The 23,974-nt window shown below is 46.1% G+C and overlaps 2 protein-coding genes across 6 annotated transcripts; one reads left to right on the plus strand and one right to left on the minus strand.

Moving 5' to 3' along the window:
• The first annotated feature begins 39 nt into the window (after positions 1-39).
• On the plus strand, positions 40-14,508 carry LOC125747249 (transcription factor E3-like). Of its 2 annotated transcripts, XM_049022217.1 has the most exons (10): positions 40-482; positions 2,056-2,141; positions 7,107-7,354; positions 7,914-8,138; positions 9,182-9,277; positions 10,720-10,837; positions 11,175-11,231; positions 11,329-11,404; positions 11,782-11,929; positions 12,138-14,508. In XM_049022217.1, the coding sequence occupies exons 3-10, from the start codon at positions 7,163-7,165 to the stop codon at positions 12,567-12,569; spliced, it is 1,344 nt and encodes a 447-aa protein (XP_048878174.1). In that variant the 5' UTR covers positions 40-482; positions 2,056-2,141; positions 7,107-7,162; the 3' UTR covers positions 12,570-14,508. The 2 variants fall into 2 exon arrangements, with proteins under 2 accessions (XP_048878174.1, XP_048878175.1); XM_049022218.1 differs by lacking the exon at positions 2,056-2,141.
• Positions 7,379-22,394, minus strand: LOC125747250 (myoD family inhibitor-like). 4 transcript variants are annotated; one of them, XR_007399277.1, is made up of 6 exons: positions 22,264-22,394; positions 20,899-21,094; positions 20,520-20,654; positions 20,028-20,237; positions 8,468-9,555; positions 7,379-8,177 (listed from the first exon to the last, which is right to left on the minus strand). XR_007399277.1 is itself a non-coding variant. In XM_049022220.1 (5 exons), the coding sequence occupies exons 2-5, from the start codon at positions 21,017-21,019 to the stop codon at positions 17,232-17,234; spliced, it is 711 nt and encodes a 236-aa protein (XP_048878177.1). In that variant the 5' UTR covers positions 21,020-21,059; positions 22,264-22,394; the 3' UTR covers positions 14,609-17,231. The 4 variants fall into 4 exon arrangements, 3 of the variants coding, with proteins under 3 accessions (XP_048878177.1, XP_048878178.1, XP_048878176.1); XM_049022220.1 differs by lacking the exons at positions 7,379-8,177; positions 8,468-9,555 and adding an exon at positions 14,609-17,476 and having other exon boundaries at positions 20,899-21,059; XM_049022221.1 differs by lacking the exons at positions 7,379-8,177; positions 8,468-9,555 and adding an exon at positions 14,609-17,476 and having other exon boundaries at positions 20,520-20,651.
• Between the last annotated feature and the right edge of the window lie 1,580 nt (positions 22,395-23,974).

The following is a 23,974-nucleotide window of genomic DNA, read 5'->3' on the forward strand; positions in this document are numbered from 1 at the left end:
AAAGCACAATGTTAACCCTGCTAAATTAAATGCATCACAGTTCTCAGACAGGCCTACTGTGGCTAAATACGTTGATGGTTATTTTGCACGGACATTTCTGCTGTACGTCTGTGTTGTATTAAAAAGAATGGAGCACAGCTGCAGAATAGAAGCAAAGCGTTTCCAAGAAGTGGCAGGTCCGGTGGCGCAACGCAAAGACAGACGCAGATCCTGGGGAGGGACGTGTGCGGAGTTCTGCCCCTCCCCGCGTAAAGCACCCTGTTTTCAAAGTGTGTTTCCAACCGAGACGCCATATTGTCCAGGGTGTTTCAGGGCCCGATCGCGGACTTTGCGGTATCCGGACCGGAAGATTTCTGCATGAATTCCGAATGTGGTAAAGCTGTTGGACCTTCGCGGCTCGCTACGTCTCTTTAGCTCTGCCGCGATACGGACCGTTTTAAACAACCTGTGGATAATCCGGGACCTTTGCCAACTTTAAGCGGGTAGGTACTGCCGCAAAAAGCCGCCCCCATGTTATTATTGCATACTAAAACTTCGTGGTCGGTATATACGAAACTCTAAAAACTTGTGCTGAAGTTAATACTCTGCCTTGTTAAAAAGGTCACATTTAGTGCACTTTTAGTTGCCCCCCTCCCAAACAAAAAAAATGACAAACCTCTACTCAAGCAGGCAAATAAGGAAATGGCAGAATGTTTTGAGTCGGGGCTGGTGCTGGCCGGTGGGTCGCACTGCCGGAGTGACAGCGGCCGTCATTGCCGGTGACTCTGTCACTGTCACAGACTGGGGACGCTCGGCTTCACGGGCAGCCGCCGGCCGCAGGCGTGTCGCTTTAGCGCTTTGCGCAAACCGCCGGCCTTTATCCCGACGCTGTTTACATTGTGCGGGGAAAATATTCCGAGTTGCGACACGGAACGAAAGGCAGCGCTGGTGTTTATACTGTCAGGATTTGTACTGTGCAGAAAAACGCCAACAGCGTCTATACTGTCGCTCTTGTTCTGCGGGCATTTTACCTTAGGCGCACACAGTCTCTTTAAGTTTTGACAGGTGCGTGTGTTTATGTTATTATATATGGGATCGCTTGTTGTTTTTAAGGCATTAGTTTTATTAAAGAACAACCACACTATTAACCATACAATTGTTAGTTTTTATTCACATATATATATTTTATTGATTATGTATTATTATTATGTATTTTATTGTTTATGTTTTGGCGATATGTAACTATATTTGAACAGCGCTATATATATATATATATATATATATATATATATATATATATATATATATATATATATATATATATAGTATTAGTCACTTATCTGAAATTTACTTTATTTTCGTATTGAATGTAGCTGTCAGCGAGCTGTAGTCAGTCACTTTTCACCTGTTCGGTATCCGTGGCGCATTATGCTGGATTTAGCGTTACGGTGTCACGGTGTGTTCCGGTACTGGATTAAAGGTTGGAAGATTTATGTGTGGATGTTCCTGAAGAACGAAGAACTTTATCATGACCATCAGGTGTTGCGAGAAACTTGGCTGAATACCTTATGCATTCCGAATACTTTTTATGAGACTTTTTATTGTGCAATAAGCTGGGAAATCCGCTGTTTAAAATTGAACTTGGAAAGTTTTGGATTGTTTTTTTGTTTTGTTTTAAGTTTAACTTAGATTGGGTTTTCAGATTCCCCACTGGAGAGAAACTTTGAGGTTATACCTCTGTCTTGGGGCCAGTCTTGCTCACATGTTGGCTTCCTGCGTTGCTGGTAGCTTTGCGTGTTTTGCTGTTGTTTGTGGCTGCATGTCAGCAGTTCCTGTGGTGATTGTAGGCCTGCGAGAAAGACAGCAGCCCAACTTCCTCTTTGGCTGGCAGTGTGGAGATTCGAAGCTAAGAACCACTGGCTGTGTAAAAAATATCAGGCTTGATGAACCAGCCTGCTTAGGCGTGCTTTTGTCTGTTTTAAAACTAAATGTTGCACGCAGCTTGGATTTCCTGGTTTGCTGCATTGCCAGTGGCCTATGCTCCTGTCACATTGACACTACATATTTCCCTCTCAGTTTCACCTTGCCGGTCGCACACAGAGTCTAGCTTCACCTCTGAAGACCTCGGCCTCTGAGGACAGCCCCTGTACCATCGCTGTCAGGTCAGTTCAGTGGGACACGCTATACACACGTCAGACACACGTTTGGTGACCTGCAGCCAAGATGTGCTGAAAGCAACTCGGCATTTAGCGTGAAAGTATCTTTTAATATTATGTCACTGTAAAACAGGCTTTATAAACCTCTCCAGCCTGATCTTTAAATAGCAGAATACAGCAAACGTGCGCGTTTGGCTGGCAGGAATCCTGTGGATGTTCTGTATAAGACCGTAGATGCTAGTGCTTGACTTGAATAAAATCAGTTTTGGTGAAACTGATCTCCTGCTAATTGGTTCCAAATCAATTGCCTTTCCCCATAACAGCTTTAGCCTGGAGATCGATGGCACTTCACCCACTACACATAATCTTGGTGCTATCTCGGTGATTCTGCTCTCACCCTTGAAGATCTCATAAACTCCTTATCTAAGATGGCTTTTTTTTCCCACCTCTGCAGCATTACATGCTTTCATCCTAAACTCAACACCAAGGATGCTGAAATGCTCATTCGAGCCATTATTCCATCCCAGTTAGATAATTGCAATACTCCCTTCATTGATCCTCAAGCTAAGTTCATTATTCAGTTGCAGTTTATTCAAAACTGCAGTTTGAGTGTTCGCCCACACTAAACGCTTTGCATCCATCACCCTTATCCTCCATAACCTCCACTGGCTCCCTGTTCTGCATCACATACAATGTAAGATTCTTCTGTTTACATTTGAGGCACACTGTGGCTATACTCCTCCCTATCTTACAGAATTACTTCAGCCCTGTTCTCCCATTCGCAGCCATAGATCATCACCTTCTGGTCTATTGTCTCTCTCGAGATTTAAATTTACCTCCATGGTTTCTTGGGCATTTAGGTTTGCAGCTCCTAAGCTGTTCCCTCCCCCAGAGCCTGTGAACCTGCTTCTCTCGCCATATTCAAGCCCAATCTCACCTCTCTCTGCTACGCCTCCCTTCCTGATCACTGACTGTCATTTTGTTCATTCTTTTTACCATGGATTGAATTAGTCTGGGAGCGGCATGGTGGTGCAGTGGTTAGCACTGTTGCCTCACACCTCCGGGACCCGGGTTCAAGTCTCCGCCTGGGTCACATGTGTGTGGAGTTTGCATGTTCTCCCCATGTCGGTTTCCTCCGGGTACTCCGGTTTCCCCCCCACAGTCCAAAAACATGCTGAGGCTAATTGGAGTTGCTAAATTGCCCGTAGGTGAGCATATGTGAGTGAATGGTGTGTGAGTGTGCCCTGCGATGGGCTGGCCCCCCGTCCTGGGTTGTTCCCTGCCTCGTGCCCATTGATTCCGGGATATGCTCCGGACCCCCCGCGACCCAGTAGGATAAGTGGTTTGGAAAATGGATGGATGAATGAATTAGTCTGTTTGTGATTATGCCATATTTCTTCCATCTATTATTTGCAATTATTACCTTTTGTTATATCAATCCTCTGAAAAGTGTCCTTGGGTTGGAGAAAGGCCCAATATATAAGTTAAACTTCTCGTTGCTGTTTAATATTCAGTTATTGATAGTGGTGCCGGATGCCATTTTGTCTGATGAGCTGTGTGATTCTCCGGTCTGCTGGGAGCAGTTCATCCACGTGCCCAGTGATGGTTGCAGTATCTCATAGATTAAATGCCCTGATAGGTGTCGTTTGTATTACTGTTAGCGGCTCTCAGAGTAGGAGAGCTGCGGGTCAGGAATCCACGGAGCCTCCTCGCTTTCAGAAATGCGACCATAAAGGGAACGTTATGTCCTGCGTAAAGTCTAACTTTTGTGAATGTGACTAATCGGCTAGTTCTGCTTTGGAAACCCCCACCCCCTCCCCACATTATACATGTGTGGTGACTGATGCTTCAAAGCCAGCGGCCTTTGCTAACAGCGCAGTCGCCCCCCGGCGCATTCGTGTACGTGGAGACCGGCAGTGTGGATCGCTGCGGTTATTAATAGTTGAGTTCTGCATGAGAAAAGACTCGCCACTATTTAAGGCTAGCCTTGAGAGCCATCACCCTGGACACCATGAGCCAGAGAAACACACGGGCGATACTGCCAATACCCCCCCCCCCCCCCGCCTCCTCACTGCCTCGGTCTTATATCCCCCTGGGGAATAGCTGTTGTACCCTATGAGCAGTATCGCTTTAATGCAGTTTTAGAAAGACAGATATCTACAAATACATGTTCAAAGGGACAAGCAGAGTCTTTCCAAGGGCTTGACCCAGCATACTTACTCCATGACCTTAATTCTCATGTGATGGGTGAAAAGTTATAATTTTAAGTAGATATACAATTTTTTTTTACAGTATTGTTTGGGTCATGTTTAGTCTCTTAGTTGTTCGAAATGTCCTCCGTCACCGTTGATACATTCCCAGAGCTTGTCCCTGACACTGTGACACAATGTAGGTACCTTGACCACACATTTCACAGCACTCGATTGGGTGACGTGTGCAGCATTTACTGATCACCATATTCACCCTTAGAAGATGGGGTTAGTGGCGGCTGAGACTCTGTCTGGCCCTTAGGGGACGGGGTTAGCGGCGGCTGAGACTCTGGCCCTTAGGGGACGGGGTTAGCGGAGGCTGAGACTCTGTCTGGCCCTTAGGGGACGGGGTTAGCGGCGGCTGAGACTCTGTCTGGTCCTTAGGGGACGGGGTTAGCGGCGGCTGAGACTCTGTCTGGCCCTTAGGGGACGGGGTTAGCGGCGGCTGAGACTCTGTCTGGTCCTTATGGGACGGGGTTAGCGGCGGCTGAGACTCTGTCTGGTCCTTATGGGACGGGGTTAGCGGTGGCTGAGACTCTGTCTGGTCCTTATGGGATGGGGTTAGCGGCGGCTGAGACTCTGTCTGGTCCTTATGGGACGGGGTTAGCAGCGGCTGAGACTCTGTCTGGTCCTTATGGGACGGGGTTAGCGGCAGCTGAGACTCTGTCTGGTCCTTAGGGGACGAGGTGAGCGGCAGCTGAGACTCTGTCTGGTCCTTATGGGACGGCGTTAGCGGCGGCTGAGACTCTGTCTGGTCCTTATGGGACGGGGTTAGCGGCAGCTGAGACTCTGTCTGGTCCTTATGGGACGAGGTTAGCGGCGGCTGAGACTCTGTCTGGCCCTTAGGGGACGGGGTTAGCGGCGGCTGAGACTCTGTCTGGCCCTTAGGGGACGGGGTTAGCGGCGGCTGAGACTCTGTCTGGCCCTTAGGGGACGGGGTTAGCGGCGGCTGAGACTCTGTCTGGCCCTTAGGGAACGGGGTTAGCGCTGGCTGAGACTCTGTCTAGCCCTTAGGGGACGGGGTTAGCGGCACCTGAGACTCTGTCTGGCCCTTAGGGGACGGGGTTAGCGGCAGCTGAGACTCTGTCTGGCCCTTAGGGAACGGGGTTAGTGCTGGGTGATACTCTGTCTGGCCCTTAGGGGACGGGGTTAGCGGTGGCTGAGACTCTGTCTGGTCCTTATGGGACGGGGTTAGCTGTGGCTGAGACTCTGTCTGGTCCTTAGGGGACGGGGTTAGCGACAGCTGAGACTCTGTCTGGTCCTTATGGGACGGGGTTAGCGGCAGCTGAGACTCTGTCTGGCCCTTAGGGAACGGGGTTAGTGCTGGCTGAGACTCTGTCTAGCCCTTAGGGGACGGGGTTAGCGGTGGCTGAGACTCTGTCTGGTCCTTATGGGACGGGGTTAGCGACAGCTGAGACTCTGTCTGGCCCTTAGGGGACGGGGTTAGCGGTGGCTGAGACTCTGTCTGGTCCTTAGGGGACGGGGTTAGCGGCACCTGAGACTGTCTGGCCCTTAGGGGACGGGGTTAGCGGCAGCTGAGACTCTGTCTGGTCCTTATGGGACGGGGTTAGCGGCACCTGAGACTCTGTCTGGCCCTTAGGGGACGGGGTTAGCGGCACCTGAGACTCTGTCTGGCCCTTAGGGGACGGGGTTAGCGGCAGCTGAGACTCTGTCTGGTCCTTAGGGGACGGGGTTAGTCGTAGTTTCAGTTTTCCGTTTTGATTCCTCTATCCTGTTGCACTTCCCCATGAGTCAGTGCAATTCCCCTGCTGTCTTTGCTTTGCCAGAGGAAACTTAATGAATGATGCTAATGTTAATCTAATGATAGGATTATAAGTTAAAGTCATTAAAACTGTCCCTTGAGAGGCATCCTTTGGGACACTATGCTGTAACCTGAAATTCTCAAGTATGTCTTTGACCAAGACGTTGCAGTTCGCCTCTCTGTAGTAAAAAGTTTCCTTGGATAAAATAATCCAAAATGATGAACTGGTAATAGTAATAACAAAAATATAAGATGTTATTAATCAAATCTGTTACGCAACATAGGCCTTGCATGCCACGTCTGTCATCTCTTAGGCATAAATTCTGTGTTATGGTTTAATCTTACTAATATAACAATAATTCCTCTTTTTTTCTTGGTCCGATGGTCAGCTGTGGCGTGGCACTGCCACCTGTGGCCAGTGATATGAAGTGCAGTCAATAGGAAGGGGTTGTCAATGTCGAATTGACTGGAACTTGTTAAAGGTCAATTTAGATCAATTTAGTTACGTAAATGGTAAGATTGTATCACGCTTCAGGAATTTAAATTTAAACAAATTCCAAATATACATACATATGAGCTCACTTCTAATTCTTACCTTATTGTTTTTACTTTGTTTACATATTCATTTGTAACCAAGTTTGTAATTTACATATATATTCACATAGGACATAATAAACTGTGTGAATCTACCTGTGCTTACGCAGTTCATTTTAGACATATTCATTTTGAGCAGTGTTTCCCAGTTCAGTCCTCTCGGACTCACACCCGGTCCACATTTACGCTCCCTCCAAGCTCCTCAGTCAGACTCCGCCCCCAAGCCATCACCTGGGGTCAGCAGTGCCCCCAGTGGCCCGGCTCAACCTGGTCTGTGGGTCAGCGAGGACCAGATTGGGAAACATTGATTCTGAGTAACACGTGTTTGCAGTTGGAAAGTGGTCCTAACGTTTCATCTCCTAACAGTTTGCATTGTCTGGGACGAACCTCTGTGTCCCGGTGCCGTGAGCCAGCGGTCGGCCATGTCGTCGCGTGTGTTGCTACGGCAGCAGCTGATGAGGGACCAGGCGCGGGAGCAAGAGCGCCGTGAGGCCCAGCGGCAGGCCTCGGCAGGCCCCCGCGGCACTGCCGGCCCCTCCCCCGCCATTGCCGTTTCCATGGCTTCTCCCACAAGCCGCCCACCCCCTGCTCAGGTGCCAGTGGAGGTGCTCAAGGTAAGATAGACGAGTCGTATGCGGTTTCAGCCTGACCAATGTGCAGTTTATTTGAGAAGACTGTTTGTGGAGAAACAAAATTAGTAACGTTAAAGTCAGTCATCACTCCAAGTTTCCAGATTCATTTCACCACTCTGAAAAATTATGTCTATTTAATTCACCACCCATTTCAACTGAGATTTAACATGTTACTTTGTTGCCCCCTGGTGGATGCTCGTGTTAGGCATCATGGACACAAGGAGGGATAGGAGACCTCAGAACTGGTAGTGGGTGGGATTAAACCACATTGTTGATCGTTTATCGGATTAGTCCACTGCCTGCTGGTTCTCTTTCGGTTATACTGAGCTGTGAGTGACAGTTCAAGGTAGATCCACCCACCAAAACTTGTTTATCTCTAATTAATCTAAAACATTACTCTCCCTATAGAGAACCTAGGCTTTGAATTAATCTCAGGCTAGTCAGGTTGTCCTAATGGGCTGGATGTTCAGTTTTAATTGAAGAATTAATCCCTTAGCATTAGCGTCATTCTTATTGTATTCCTGTCTTGGTCACCTGGCAGGTCCAGACCCATCTTGAAAACCCCACGAAGTACCACATCCAGCAGGCCCAAAGACAGCAGGTGAAGCAGTACTTGTCAACCACCCTTGGAACCAAGACAGCCAATCTGGCACTGGTGGCATCTCTGGCTCCGCAGTCAAGCTCCGCCCCTGAGCCGTCACCTGGTGTCAGCAGTGCCCCCAACAGCCCGATGGCCCTGCTCAACCTTGGCTCCAGCAAGGAGGAGGTATTCATGGTGTTGCCCTCTGGTGGCTGTTAAACCAACCTACCATGAAAGGAAAATTCCAGAGATCAGAGAGTTCAGATTGTTCAGGGAATTTAAAATCAAATTTCAAAGAAGATTGCAGTGGTAGACTCCTGATTATAAGTGTAACAGTTTAGAGGATATATTTTCTCTGAAATTTCAGTTTGAATATGGACTGTGTTTTACAGATTGTTCTGTAGTGGTGAATCAGACCATGCGGGTATGTTTCAGTGTGTTGTAGCACAATGTGTACAAATTTGAGGATATGGTCACATGTTAGCTCGCGGGCATATATAGTGCGTGACACTAACAGGAAGGGGTGGGGGATTCAGGGTGACCGTGATCCTCCTTGGACGGAAACAGCGGTGCTGTAGAATGAGCAGAAGAAGCAGCCTCCACACAGCTGGTTGGTGAACTGCCAGCCCTGTTCCAGGTGACCGGCAGACCTTTCTGGCTCGGCTGCGTGACCCCACACATGGAGGTCATCTTCTGAAGGACTGATGTCACACTGTGCTGCCAGATGTCACACCCCCGGCTTAATGACATCGCTGTCCATCACACACGCGCTTCCAAAGTCAGCACCTAGGTGGCATCGTTATAGGTTAATTCCGCACAGGCTGAAAAGTACCCTAACTGGTCAATTACGTTGGGTTGAAATACTCGTAATTTACTTTATTGTGGGTAAAAATCAGCCGTCATGTGAAAAGTTAGTTGTTTTTATCCTAATGAAGTGAAATTGATTAGTCGTCATACCACAGCACACAAACAAGGAAATGTGTCCCCTGCATTTAACCTATACGTGACATTATGATAGGGGGCAGTTAATTCAGTGCACGGGGAGCAGTGCTTGGTGGTGGTACCTTACTCTGTGGTACTTTGCTGGTTGGAGATTTGAATGTGTGAATATTATACGTTATCGTCATGTTGAACATTCGTTGATTTTTCCCATTGAGGTGTATCGCAGTGAAATCAGTAGTTCTAATTTCTGATCCTAAGGCCTTTTCTCCACCCCCAACCTTCTGCAGATTGATGATGTTATTGATGACATCATCAGCCTTGAATCCAGCCTCAATGATGACATCATAACACTGATAGACTCTGGACTGCAGCTTCCTAACACGGTATGTGGACCTGCGGCAAATACTTACCGTATCACCCTGACAAAATGCATGGGCATGCATCTGCATGAAACACAATGCCTGTGAGCCTGAGGCTGATCCTGAAAGAGCCATGGGCTCTGGGACCCCAAGGGAGCCCCTGGTGATCAGGTCCGTGGTGGAAATCCACACCTACTTGTGACATGTGGCTCCTACTCATTGAGGCAGCAGACAGAGGATAGGTCAGTGCAGAGAGGCTCTGCTGTTCAGGGTGGGAGATTAAACATCTGTTGCGTCAAGACCTGTGGAGTCAGACAGAAGTATTCAACTGAAAGATGAAGATTTTAGTTTTGCTGCAAGAGCTTGAGAAAAGCAGAAGAAATTCAGAGGTAAATTATTCATTTTGTCTTAGTGCAGAACTATTATGTTTACATTTACACATCAGATTTAGATAGTTAATGGTTGCAAATGAGTGTTTGTTTTATTAGTGTATGTTGTCATTTTAACTGGCGGATTTCTGCTCATACAGAGGAAGTGTAACCTGCTGACAATATAAGAAACTTTGCATGAATTTCTAATGTAAACTGAGATGTTTGCATAATATACTGTGAAGAAGGAAATAGATTTTGGATTTTTGAAAATTATTTCTTGCATTCACTGTTTCCAACTTGTATGTCTGTCGAAGAGAGAATTCTTGCTAGTTTCTTTCATACTTCTCACAGAAATGGGGCTATCTGCAGAAATTCTGCATGTTCAGGTTGCAGTCAAGGAACTTTGTAACAATCCTGCTGGTTTTACCTCACTTTCGCTCGGACGTGGCTAATTCAATATGGTTTTATGGCTTCACATGAATGAGCCATGAATGAACTATGCTGATAGTGAAACATGTCACCATATGCGAATGTGTCCTCGTTTTATATCTAGAGAAAGTCCTTTTGTGACAGGCATGCATATAACACATCTGTTTTCTTCCCCCATTGAATGTTGTACTCGGTATATTCCGCCTACAACCACTCATTTACAACCATTACATTATAAATATTCAATAAATAGCATATTGTGCAGCTGTTTATGAAATCCATGCAGTTAATGAGCAGTAATAGTTTGGGATGATGAAGTAGACTGTGTATGGTATGGGCTACCGGGCTGCAGTTGCGCTGGGAAATGTGGGTCTCTCTGATGACCGTGACCGCCCTCTCTGATGACCGTGACCGCCCTCTCTGATGACCGTGACCGCCCTCTCTGATGACCGTGACCGCCCTCTCTGATGACCGTGACCTCCCTCTCTGATGACCGTGACCGCCCTCTCTGATGACCGTGACCGCCCTCTCTGATGACCGTGACCGCCCTCTCTGATGACCGTGACCGCCCTCTCTGATGACCGTGACCGCCCTCTCTGATGACCGTGACCGCCCTCTCTGATGACCGTGACCGCCCTCTCTGATGACCGTGACTGTCCTCTGCAGCTGCCTGTGTCGGGGAACATCCTGGATGTGTACAGCAGCCCCGGAGGGGCCCACCCAGCCATAACTGTTAGCAACTCCTGCCCTGCTGACCTGCATAACATCAAGAGGGAGCTCACAGGTAGGCGACTCCCCCTACTCCGCCCCCCACCCCGACCACAGCATGCTGGCCTTTTATCTTCTGTTTGCTCTCGGTTCCTCTTAGTCCCTTCAGTTGTAGTTCATGATTCCTTGCGCATTCTTTTGGGTAGAAAACTGTCCCAGGCGCTACAGTGGGGGTGAACATTTTTGACCATAATCCGATTCAGCTGACATTAAGTAACTTGGTGAATTATGGGAAAAAGTGGTATATTAAGGCTGACCGCATGCTGGCCATCTGCGTTCTCTGTTCCTGCCATGTGTCTGTCGCATGGTTCCCTTTCTCTAAATTCAGTCTGAACGTGTTCCTTATCTTTCAGACGTGGAGGCCAAAGCCTTTATGAAGGAGAGACAGAAGAAAGACAACCACAATCTCAGTGAGTAAAGACCCGGTTCCTTAACCGCTCTGCTCTGCCTCACCCACACGTTAGTCGGGCTCTCCTGACCCCAGCTGGTCTCGTCTCTCTGCTGCAGTCGAGAGGCGGAGGAGGTTCAACATCAATGACCGCATCAAGGAGCTGGGAGACCTCATTCCGAAATGCAGCGACCCGTGAGTGTCTCCCGTCGGTGCCACACAAACAGAACCTCTGTTTGTCCTCCACCCAATATGGTCTCAAATTCAAAAAGAAGTGTTCAGAAACGGTACATTCGCAGAACACATATAAAACCAAGACACACAGCATGACTGACATCAGGAGGCAGGGGGACTGTAGTTTCAGGCAGTTTATTTTCCCCACTGTGCAGGTTCGTCGTTAAAATAATTAGAAACGGAAATCAGATCCCAGTAAATTGTAGGGATCTGGCACTGAGCACTTAAAGGATGTGGTAGTTTGGGAAATGGAGTGGAGCGGATGGTATGTGGCATGTACTCATCTGTCTGTCCTAACCCCGTACCCCGCACCCCGCCTGCAAATGCGGCAAATGCAGCGAGATGCGTTGGAACAAGGGTACCATCCTGAAGGCCTCCGTTGACTACATCCGCAAGCTGCAGAAGGAGCAGCAAAAGGTGAAGGAGGTGGAGGGGCGGCAGAAGAGGCTGGAGCATGCCAACCGGAGTCTTCTGCTGCGTATACAGGTGAGGGGGGGAGGGGGCGGGGCTTAAGGTGGGCGGGGTCACTCGCATGTGTGACGGCAGCAGCGTCAAATCGGCTCCATGGTTCAAAGAAGCTGGATGTAGCAGGCGAATGATAGCAGAGCTGCGGCGTGCAGAAGGGTGACCTGCGTCTCCGCGCCTGACTGCATTAACTGCTCCAACTGCATTAACTGTTTTGTCATGTCTTAAGGAGCTGGAGATGCAGGCCCGGCTCCATGGCCTCCCCACCCCCCTTGCCATGGAACAGGCGGCCCCCCAGCAGCAGGTCGGCCCTGCGCCCCCTCAGAGCCTTCTCTGCCTGGATGGGACAGGAGGGGAGTTGAAGTCCCTCGCACAGGCCGCCGCCCCCTCTGCTTTTCTCTCTCCCCCCAGCCCCAACCTGGGGGTGGGGGTAACTGTGGGCAGCCCCCTGGACCTGGGAACCCTAAGCTTTGCAGAGCTGGATGAACCACAGGTCAACACGGGTCTGTATACGGGCGTGGGCCTGGAGGACATTCTGATGGACGAGGGCTGCGTTCTGTCCCCCACCGGGGCTGCCGACCCCCTGTTTGCCACTGTCTCCCCTGGACCCTCGAAGACCAACAGCAGGAGGAGCAGCATAGACATGGAGGAGGACTTCTGACCGGCTCCCACAGGAGAGGAGCGTGACCATACCTGCTGCCCCCTGCAGACAGTCAAACCAAACTGCAGTTACTCTCAGGACAGAGGGAGGTCCTGCGGGCTGGTTTTCCAGTGCCTTACCGAATCATCATTTGCTTCTCACACCTGCCTGGATCCAGAACTTTGGAAACCTTTAATTTGTGGACTGGGAAATTAAAAATATGCAGGGAAGCAGGCAAGTGCAACTGAAACAGCGGGTTTGGTGAAGTACAGAAAGTGTTTTAATTGTTAGGGCTTGTAACGAGCCAGAATGAGAGAGAAAGACCCCCCCCGAGTGAAACTGGGGGCAAAGACAGAAAAGCAAGGTGCTCAGATTTTATTTTAAAGTGCAGACTGGAATCAAGGTTTGTAATGAAGCCTGTGCGTGTTTGTGTGAGAGTGCGTGTTTGTGTGGCATAAAGGGATTTTAGTTACATAACAGCATGATCGACACTTCTAGAAGTACAGACATTGCATTTATGCACCCCAGCCAAATTTGGCATTAAAATGTATATAAATGTATAAAATGTAAACCTATTCCTGGTGGACGGCCTTATATCGGGGGCTGCTGGTGCTCTTACTCCACTCCTCTCTGCCCCATGGACGACCGGCACAGACTAGCCACTAATCTCTGACTGCTTTGTCTTTGAGGCACTCCCCCACGAGCGGGCGCGGTGTCACCTCCCTGACCAGTAGGGGTCGCTATAAGGGCAGCCTGGTGTGTCATGAACTTGGGAGCTAGCTGGCTAGCTAACCTTTTGGGTTTTTATTGGAGGGAGGTGCTTTAACTCACTGGTGTGATCTGGGAATCACAGCGCAGGCTACCTGGACGCGCAGCATTCCCTGGTCTTGCGTGACGAATTCCTGTAGGGGCAAAAAACTAAACAAAAAGACCACTAATGATGCCACAAGCTGTCTGGAAGCAGACACCCCCCCCCCCCAGATCCACACACACCCTGCGTTCTTGCTCAAAAATTCTCATGTATTTGCTCCGTGGATCCGTTTCTGTGTTCTATACTGGTTTTGCACTGGTGATGTATGTCTAACAATAGACAATATGAAATTTAAAAAATTATTAGAATTTATTAAAATGTGTATATTATATAAAAGCAAACTGAAGCTCAGCTCTTGTCCTGGGCACTTTAAAATTCAGAGTCTATTTTAAAACTAATACTTATATCGAAGACAATGATTATATCATAAATATGAATGACTGATTAATGAATAATTAATGTTGTGGTTGTTATACCGGCAAGGGACTGGCTGGTTTTTTCCGCAGCTGATTTTTCCCATTTTACTGTCCGCACGTGACTCCTAAACAACGACCAGCCTCAGGCGCCGTTTTGCTATGCGAGAGCTTCAGTTTTCCCCCAGATCCCTCCTGTGTCTTTTCTCTCTAGCGCTTTTCAAGGTAACTGTCATTTTTTTAAATAAAAAAAAAAACAAAAAAAGTTAAATCCTGTCACACAAATCCTGGTCTAGACAAGAAGAAAAATATTCCTTTCGACTAAAATAACATGGACTTGACTGCTCCTTGAGGGTGCTGGAAATGAGATTTGGCTTGTTTGTTGCAGTGAGTAAAATGACCCTTTACCGAGAGAAAGTTGGGATTCTTTCTGTTCCGTTCCATCGCTTTCTTAAACACCGGACAAATGCGTGGAGCTTCATTTACAGATTTAGCAGACACTTTTGTCCAAAGTAAGGCACAGGTGAGGAGCTCAGGGTCAAAGGGTGTAGTCAGCATTCCTGGAGGAGCTGGGGTAAAGGCCATGGGATTCGAACCCACAGCTTCCTGGACACAGATCTCTAACTTAGCTACACATGTGGTTTTCATTCTGTGTGAGACATAACCATGGAAAGAACAACAAAACATGCAAGCCCTGCCTTAGTGAACTGAAATAAAATGAAATAACTACACATGACATTCACTCTGCGTGTGGTTTGTGTGTGTTTATATATATATATATATATATATATATATATATATATATATATATATATACATATTAAGGGATGGTACAGACTTGCTGCTCTGTACTGTGGCAATAAAGGTTCTAATTCTTATTCCTATAGCCTTGTTATTGGTTTTCAAACGAAGGACAGAAATCCAGTGTCACTAAGCTTTTATCTGCACATGCCTCTGTACCCCAACCTTGCTGCCATTTTGAGTTGTTCCATGTCTTCCTGTTAATTAGGGTGACTGAATGGTCAGGGATCGCTCTTGTGCCAAGACATGCAGGACTCACCATCGCAGGCAGTTAGCGAGGTGGCGAGAAATAGAAGCAATTCTTTACTAGTGGGGCAACAGTCATTGATCAGTCAAGGTTGCTGAACCCTGAGCTCCATTTGAAAGACGCTATGGCCTCTCGTATCGGTCAGCTTGTCAGCCCTGTCTCACTTCAGTTCTCTAATTAAACTCCACTAAAGTGGTTTCTGAACATCACTGGAAAATGCACAGATTTGTGGAAAGTTTCAGCCAAAACCAGTGTACTTTTGGATGGAAGCAATTTGTGATGTTTTATGCATGATGTCTGTTGCCATGGCGATGACAGAAATAAGTATTCAGAGTGAGTTTGCACCTGCCTGCTGCATCTTAGCCCCCCCTCAGCTACACGCAGGTGGATGGGGAGGGGGGATCTGTCCTCCACCCCACTGCGATTCGGTCACATTGTGTTCTGTGTCTCTGCTCTTTCTGAGCTGAGGGGAATTGATGCTGAAGGACATTCTCTCTTCATAAGCAGCAGGCGTAATGTGCAGCTTCTGTTTACCAGTCAGAAATGTGGTTATAATGAAAAGCTGGGATGTACAAGTGAGGAAATCATGGGATCAGAGGTAAGAATGGAGACTTAGTTGCTCCTAGGAAATTCCCGAGCGACAGAACACGACAGCCGAATCTTTTATCTGCCAAGTACAAAAAGGACAAGGAATTTGTTTTGGTGCCGGTGATGGCAAGAAGTATACAGTTAAGCATACAAAACAAAAGTACAAAAAACAAACAAATAGAATAAAAGTAGAATAGAGGTAGAAACAAAAATTAAGATGTGCAAATAATAAGACAAGCAGGCATAGAGGCGAGATGGTCTTTAGGGTTTTCTGTCCCTGTAGGGTGCAGACAGCTTTGCGGTTTGTGAAAATGAGCTTATTTAGTCATAGGGGAATGATACATGAAATACTTCCGTAAGTGCCAGCGTGCTTCCGATTGGCCCTTATTTAGCGGGGCAGCAGCCTGGGGGGAGAAGCCGTTCCAGTGGCCGCTAGTCCTTGTGTTCAAGGCTCTGATTCTAAGCTTTCTCTAAGAAGGGAGATGCTGGAAGTGACCTGGGCGCGAGGGATGGGACTTTATTTTCTTAGCACTGTTCCTCTGATGAGTACGGATCACCAGGCAGGAGGAGCTGACAGCCAATGATTGTGATCTGGCTAGTGAGTCATTTAAGGGTGGACCATGTAGAACCTCCAGTGGTGGTCCACTAGGGGGTGCACTTCACCCTATAATATGGACACCGAGATAAATTAGAAGGATCGTTTTGTTGCAAAAATTTCATGCTTAGAAGATACGTACACATCACAATATCGTCTTTGTAGCCATTGATTGTACTTATTAATATACAAAAACGACAATATAAATGCATCTTTATGAAAGAAGTCGAAAATATCTGAGAAGGACTGTTTGCATTTTCACCTGACACTGTCTCAGGAGAAGCCCCCAGGACACATTCAATCAGCATCCAGCAGAGATGACTTGGCCATCAACTCTTTTAAACATGTAATGTGTTACCACATAAACTCAATAATGAATTCTTAATGGTCTGCAGCCGTCGCTCTGTAATCGTTTTTACTATAGCTCAGCGATGTGTATACTTAACAGAATTCACACGTTTCTTTGCGTGACTGATAAGCACCTCGGTGCTTCACGGGCGCATTGTTATTCGCCATAAATTAATTAATGCCTATCGCAAACAAGAAGAGCAAAAAAGCAAGATGGTCTAGATATAGCTTTATAAAATGATCTTAAAAAGGATATTCTGTAAATCGAGCGGGAAAATAATTTCTTGACACACAAATGGGTGAAACAATATTTTGTTTGTAATTTATATTTAAACGTGCATCTTCACTTACTTCACAAAGAGCTTAATTCGTTTTTCAGCGCATCTGCGATGATATTAGAAAGGTGTCGGTCTTTTGACCGCGAAAACTTCCAATGTCCCTTTAGTATTTTAATTAATCATTACATGGCTAAATGGTTCTTTAGTTGAGTACAGCCGTCGAGATTCAAAATTACACAGATAGGCATGCATTATTTATGTACCAGTTTAAATTAAATGCAAATAAAATGCATCCTAACAAGTATATGCTTTGCTGCAACTGAACACAATTCCTGTGCAGCAGTTTTGACAATGTGAGTGTATGACTGAAATCTTGCGTGTTTCAGTCAGTCACAGTTAAGCATCTCCTGGGATCTAGGTGGCTTTGGGCTGGAGTCACACTGGGCAAATGTGTTCTGTTGTTACATCACACGCCATTACGTTCACACTTCTTCCCAAGGACATCTCTGTGCTCTGTTTCCTCGGCCTGAAACCCTTAGGTGAGGTTTCAGATCTGGCTCCTCATCTCCCCGTGCCAGGGCCCCACCTCAGCACGGGTGGATCTACGCACTGAAGCAGATGGAGCAGCACTCCATGCACATCTCCAGGCCGCTGGGCGACTCGAGGCATTGTCTATAGTCCAGGCAGGTGTCGACCCCGCATAGCCCGCATTCGGCGCTTTCACAGGTGCAGCAGCACTGGAGCAGGGGCTCGCAGGCCTGGCTGCAGTTCAGGCACTGCACCAGCAAGGAGCATGCCGTCAGAACCTCGCAGAACAGGCAGGATAGAATGCACTGAGCACAGCGTTCTGGGGGAGGAGGGGGGGAGGGAGAGATGTCAGGAAACACCACTAGCGTGCCAAACGGCCTCAGTCTCCAAATACCACCGATTCCAGGTGGCTCATGGGAGTTTTACTTACATAAAAATGTTCTGAGGGCAGAATGAAACATGATTGGTTCAGGGAGAATCTCCAGATTGTAGAGGAGGTGGCTCCAAGCAACTAGAGGAGGCCGGACCAACCAATCGGATGTCTTGGTTCTGCCTCCTCTAGTTGCTTGGACTCACCTGCTCTACAATGTGATTGGTTATCTCTCTGAGCCAATCATTTTTCGTTCTGCCCTCAGAACATTTTTGTGTAAGTAAAACTCTCACAAGCTACCGGCTCGGTTTTTAAAAGGAAAACAGCAACGTCAAAAGTACAATTCATAAAGGCCACAAGGTTTCTGTGTACAAACGGGTGTGCAGGCGGAAGAGGCTCAAGCAGGGAGATACAAAGCAGCAGAGGTATGTGACCATCTGGAAGGTGTTCTGGGTCATAAATATTGTTCTGATTGGCCAAATTTAGATCCATCATCAAGCTGTTATTGGGTCCTGTGTCATAAATCTGGCTGATTGGTTGATTTTAGATCCATTGTCAAGCTGTTATTGGACACACCTGTCTACAAAAGTGACCTCAGGGAGAAATCTGGATTTTAAACACAACCTGTGTGTTTAAGATTCAAAATACATTTGGGTATAGATCTGGCAGGTAGCTAGATCTGTCCAGTAGCTGTCTCAAGTCCTTCAGGGAATCAGGGAATTATGAAACCCAACTGAATATGGACTCCTGAGCACCAAGACTGCTGATGTCCACCACAGAACATTTATGGGCATCTTGATCAGAAGCTCTTAATGTGGTGGATTTCAAAGCTTCCCATCAGCTCCTCTCCCACTGTGACACCCAGCTATCTTGCTCCCTGACTGAAACAGGAGCCCTCTAATGGTCTTAAACTTTAACCCTTACATCTGAGGAAGATCCAATGGGCCAGCATGCTACTGGGAGTCTGCATGTCATTATTTTGCATTGACATTATATGTGTTTGTACATGTGACAGCGAGTACAAATTAACTAGCAACTGGTCAGATACACAGAAAACCCGAAAGGTCAGTGGAAGATCAGCTGAGAGATCTCCAAGGCCAGCTCCAGACAGTCTACCGGGCGGAAGCAGCTATCCAGGGTGGAGAAGTCAACGGGCACCCCCCTGCAGGTGCAGCCGGGTCTGGGGTGACTGTAGCAGAGGGAGGGGCAGAGCAAGGAGGAGCAAAGGGCACAGCCGTCCATGGTCACCAGCAAGCAGTCACACAGCTGACAGAAAAGGCAAGCAAGAACAATGGAGGCACAGAGATCTGAGAGGGGACAGGGGTACGAGAAGGAAGGTGCAGAGGATGTGAAAACAGAGAGAGGGCAGTGTTAGAGGGGCGAGTGTAGAAATAGCAAATAAAGATGGTGATATTAAATATGGACGCCATTAGAGAAGACAGCGATTATTAAAAAAGCAAGGACTTAAAGGGCTGCATTTAAAAAAGATTACATAATTAAGGCAATTAATTATTTAGTCAGTTATTTATCTATACCTGTGAGAAAACTAGGGAAGCAGATTTAATATATAGTTTAAAAACTGATTGTGGCAAACATGGTTTAACAGCCAAAATCATTGACTGACACATTCTTTCTCTTGCTCGCTCTCTCAATCCGAAAAACATTAATGACTAAAAACTGACATCAGTAGATTTTGTACTTCAGATACAGTTTTAAGAAAATGCCATTCTGTGCCACAGCAATGGTTCTCTTTATATGTGTAATTTCCTGTGTCTCAGAGTTCACCTGGAAAAATTGCCCCAAAAAATATTATGAGCCAATCAAAATGTCTTGCCTGTGATCGTTGTCCGTCATTACGTGATCTGTGCACATGGTGTTGGTCGTCCCTAGCCTCCCGTGTTTCCCTACCCCGAATAAACTCCGATTACCTCGATCCTGCTCGTCAGCCTGGTTTTCTGAACCACTGCCCGCACGATCGCCTGTCCACCCGAACCTTCCCGTGACAGGTTGCCTGTTAACGACTGATATAGACGTTGTGCAGTGTTTGGGGAGATAAACGTTGTGTGTGATGGAGAGAGCAAGGTGGTTAGCAGATAAGGCTAAAATGCTCCCAGACACGGTCACGGTGCTGCTGTATCAAGGCCGCAGAAACACATGCAGAAACCTCATTTCCAAAAAGGGTCTATGGTAAAAAAAGAAAATTCTATAAAAGTGAAATATAATCCTCAAAGTTTGTATTTTATCAGATATACATCTAACCCCGCTGGATTGCCACCAAGTTTGGATAAATAATACTGAAAGGCTGTTTCCTACGCTGGTCCGAGAAGCCTTATGGGAATTATGGTTTCAGTATGAAACTTCCCTGAAATGGAGCCGGTCGTGCTCGGATTACGGGATGCACGGTGGAGTGTCGGAACATCGCTGACTGGCCCTGAATGGAAGTCCCCGGGGTATCACAGGGCGGGGCAGGGACTGACTCGTGGCTGGGGTGAGCTCTTACCGTTTGCCACTGCTCTTGATGAGCTTTTAAGGGAGTTGGGGCTGTTTGCTGCAGAGGCAGAGTGATGCCGTCTCGTGTCTGGCTTGCGTGCGTAAAACTGCAATGGGGGCGCAGGGGGTCGGACCGCAGACGGTGGGGTGCAGACTGGCAGGCCATTTGGGAGCTGGGATGTAGGAACGCTGTCAGCAGGAGCCTCAGGGTGTGGAAATGCTGAGTAGAAATTCACAATGGTTTCATATTAGGATACTAACAGTTTTCAAGTGTGTGTGTGTGTGTGTTTGTGTCGGGGGGGGGGGGGGGGTATAGCATTTGACTGTAGATCAAGAGGTCCCAGGTTCAAATCTGGTGCCCCCCTAAATATAGTGTGGAGTGTTCAGTTACTATGATGGTAACAAATCTTGAATCAAAATGAGGTGATTCAGAGTTTGAGGGTGTTTACAATGAGGCTGTTGCAAGGATGTACCTATTGTAATAATGCAGGAATGCACTCACCTGTTTCCTCTGAGAGGCTGGACTCCTCATCTGGATGAATGAGCAGGCAGGAGCTCTCATTGGCTGAGACATCCTCAGTCAAACTGATCCTAGTGCTTACATCACAGTTTATACTTGACTCACTGGTCTGGTCTTCTGGAAAAGGAGAGCATGGTGAATAGTCTATACAACTTTGACTTGTACAAACAGAATCATATTTAATTCCCAGCTCAGACCCACATAAAACTACAGGGCTGAGAGACATCAGACCATGGGGTTGAGTAATAGTACAGCATATATAACAATCGTCAGATCCAGGCTTCTGAAAATAAGGTACTTTACAGGCAGGTCTCCCTGGGCAGCTGTAATTCTGAATGTCTAACAGCTGAGACAGGTTCACCTGTAATGTGATTCGCAGATCCATTAGGTAGTGGTGCTGTCACACGTCCATCTGTGCCTCCCAATTTCTCGACCCCACATAGACCAACGGCAGCAGTGTTGCCATCACAGACCACATCCATGCTTCCTTTACTAAGCGGAGACCCTGATTCTCCTCTGTGACTGAAAACAGATCAGGAGAGGGAACAAAAATCCTCCTGGAACCAAGTAAAGCATAAATACAGGAGATCATATAAACATCGCAATCGCAGAGCTGGGTTGAACAAAATTCGGGCAAACATGGGGAGAGCATGCGAACTCCACACTCACAGAGCTGAGGCGGAACCAAAATTCGGGCAAACATGGGGAGAGCATGCAAACTCCACACTCACAGAGCTGAGGCGGAACCAAAATTCGGACAAACATGGGGAGAGCATGCAAACTCCACACTCACAGAGCTGGGGTGGAACCAAACCACCACAAACATGGTAGATACATTTAGTATTGGGGAAAAAAAATCTGTTAAACTCAAATTTTGGTACAACTGTAGCAGTAAAAAGTGGATTCCATGCCATTAATTTCCTTTATATGTATTTGTTTTGTGTTTCTTGTTATTAGGGAAAACGAAGAATTATTCATTTATAATGTCATTGCTGCTGTACTTTGGTTGCGTCAGCTAAAATGTAAATGTTACTTAAGTGTCAGTTTGGTTTTCCAATGGATATGCGATACAATAACGCACTCAAGCCTCTGATATATCAAATTAATCTAAATCGCATACAAATGCGTCTGTTGGCATTTAATTTTGAGTCCAAATACAATGTATCATTAATGTGACATTAAACTTACAGTATGCACCAACAGCTATAATACTAATCTACGGCGAGGCAGATTTTAGAATATTTTATGCTTAATCATTCTCAGGCAACATAAACTCGACCAAATTTATTCCACAGTTGTAACGATAACTCCCACGTGTAACATCTACAGTGTTTTGAGAAGCTTTTAGTTTCTAAACCCTTTGCGATATTTGAAGTAGTAAATTAACTATAGTGTGAAGCAGACAACTTAATAAACACATTTTCAACTATGATATTTAATAATTTCTACGTGTCTTTTCTAATGTATATTAAAACCAGGCATGAACAACAAAACACCACCACCATGACCAACAATAACACAACAGCAACAACAACAACAACAATAATAATAATAATGACAGCGTCAAGTGGTGCCTCTGCACGTCTAGACTGTGTAAATTGTCGGTTATTCTATATTTCATCACGCATATTTACATATATCCAGTTACACATGATCAACTCTAATTGTACTTTAAACAGAAATTTAATCTAGTGCAATTTGGATTCCAATTGAAAGTGCAACTCACCTTAATGAGTCGCACGTGCGGCATCAGACCCCGAAAGCCCGGAGCTGGGGGCAGACGATTCATTATACTGGGGACACCGCCGCTCTCTGCACCATCTCCGGCTCAGCCCCCCCAGTCAATGTGTCACTGTGGCTTCGGTATCTTCAATGGTAAAGTTAAACGCGCTTACACGCCGTTTATAAAAACAACGGGATACGAGGGCAGAAGTATATCATTAATAAATTCTGAAAATTCTCATCACTTTCTGACACTATTCTAAATACGTCAATGCCCTTAAACACTATATAGAAAATTAAGTATTACTAAACATATATATTAACTGTAAAGTTCAACCGTCCCAATTTGCCAGGTGTCTCATTTTCACAATACTCACAAGTGTTCATGTAATAGAAAATACGATGGTGAATTGGAGTGTCAGATAAATAAGGAAATGTAACACTGATTTAAAAAATTATAATGATGTATCCGTTCTAACTTGCAGGCTTTCTTCTTTTTATCAGGATGGCAGCGGATTTTTGGGGTGTTTTTCTTTACTTCAGCAAATACATCTTTAGCTCGTTAATTGGTTTATTCATCCCTCCTCCCAGTTTGTACAGACACTGCACTTAATCAAAGGCAAATTTTTGACAGATTGACATGGCATGCTGGATATTAAATACTATTAGATTAGCAATCTAAAATCTCCATATTGTAATTCTCATTGAAACACAGGGAGTACCCCTGTCTGGGGCCCATATACGACAGCCCTACAAGCCCCCACTAGTTGGGAGATGAATGGATGAATTAAAACATCAATTATCTGAATTATCCCATGTAAAATATTAATGGATGTTGAATTATAAGTATAGAATCTTGTTTTATAAATTCCACAACACTATACACACACATACGTTTAAATTGAATTTTTTGACATGTACACTACTATAGTCAAACGTTTTTGCAGAGATTTTCTACATTTACATGTTACTCAACATTCACTAAACATACACTCAATTTTCTTTGCTAACAAATAAATTTACAGTATGCTCATCATTTGAGTACCTCTATTAGCAAGAAAATGTCAAAGTAACCTCCTCTAGCCATCATAACAGCAGAGAAAATTTGAGACATTCTTTCAAGGGACAGTAAAAGATGCTCTGTTTCATGGGACAAAGCAGTTAACTAGTGCATTTAAAGTTAAAGGACAGCCTAGAATTTGACTACGCCATCATCACACAGCCAGTTAATAGGACTTCAGACATGCAATAACATACTTTTTCCATTTTATGCAGGAAATTTATTTTGACATTTTCATTTAGAGTAAAAATCTGCAGTTTATAAAATAAATGGAAAAGTGGTTAAAATCTGTGGTGTGAAAACCTATGACTGAGAATGTACATGCAGACATATTCTATGAATCCCAGCTAATGATTCCCCATTTTCATTTAGTAAATGCAGCACAAATTCATAAAGCATCCAGAACCAAGTCTAGCACCTTTCACTGTCCCTCACTTCATGAACTGGATGAACAAAGTCTACTCAGTACTTGTCAGTAGTTGAGGGGGTTCTGTTAAGCAGCAGCCCCCTCCCTGATAATCTGTCATGACAAAAGTTGAGGGAAAAGCGGGGAGAACCCTGAGGTTTGGCACCAACGTCTTGAAACCATTATGAGACGGGTGGCCGTCCCAGCGAAGGTCTTCCACAGCATCGATTCCAGCCTCCCCACCAGGCA

This window comes from Brienomyrus brachyistius, chromosome 8 (genome assembly GCF_023856365.1).
Source record: "Brienomyrus brachyistius isolate T26 chromosome 8, BBRACH_0.4, whole genome shotgun sequence".
In the NCBI taxonomy this organism is placed as follows: Eukaryota; Metazoa; Chordata; class Actinopteri; order Osteoglossiformes; family Mormyridae; genus Brienomyrus; species Brienomyrus brachyistius.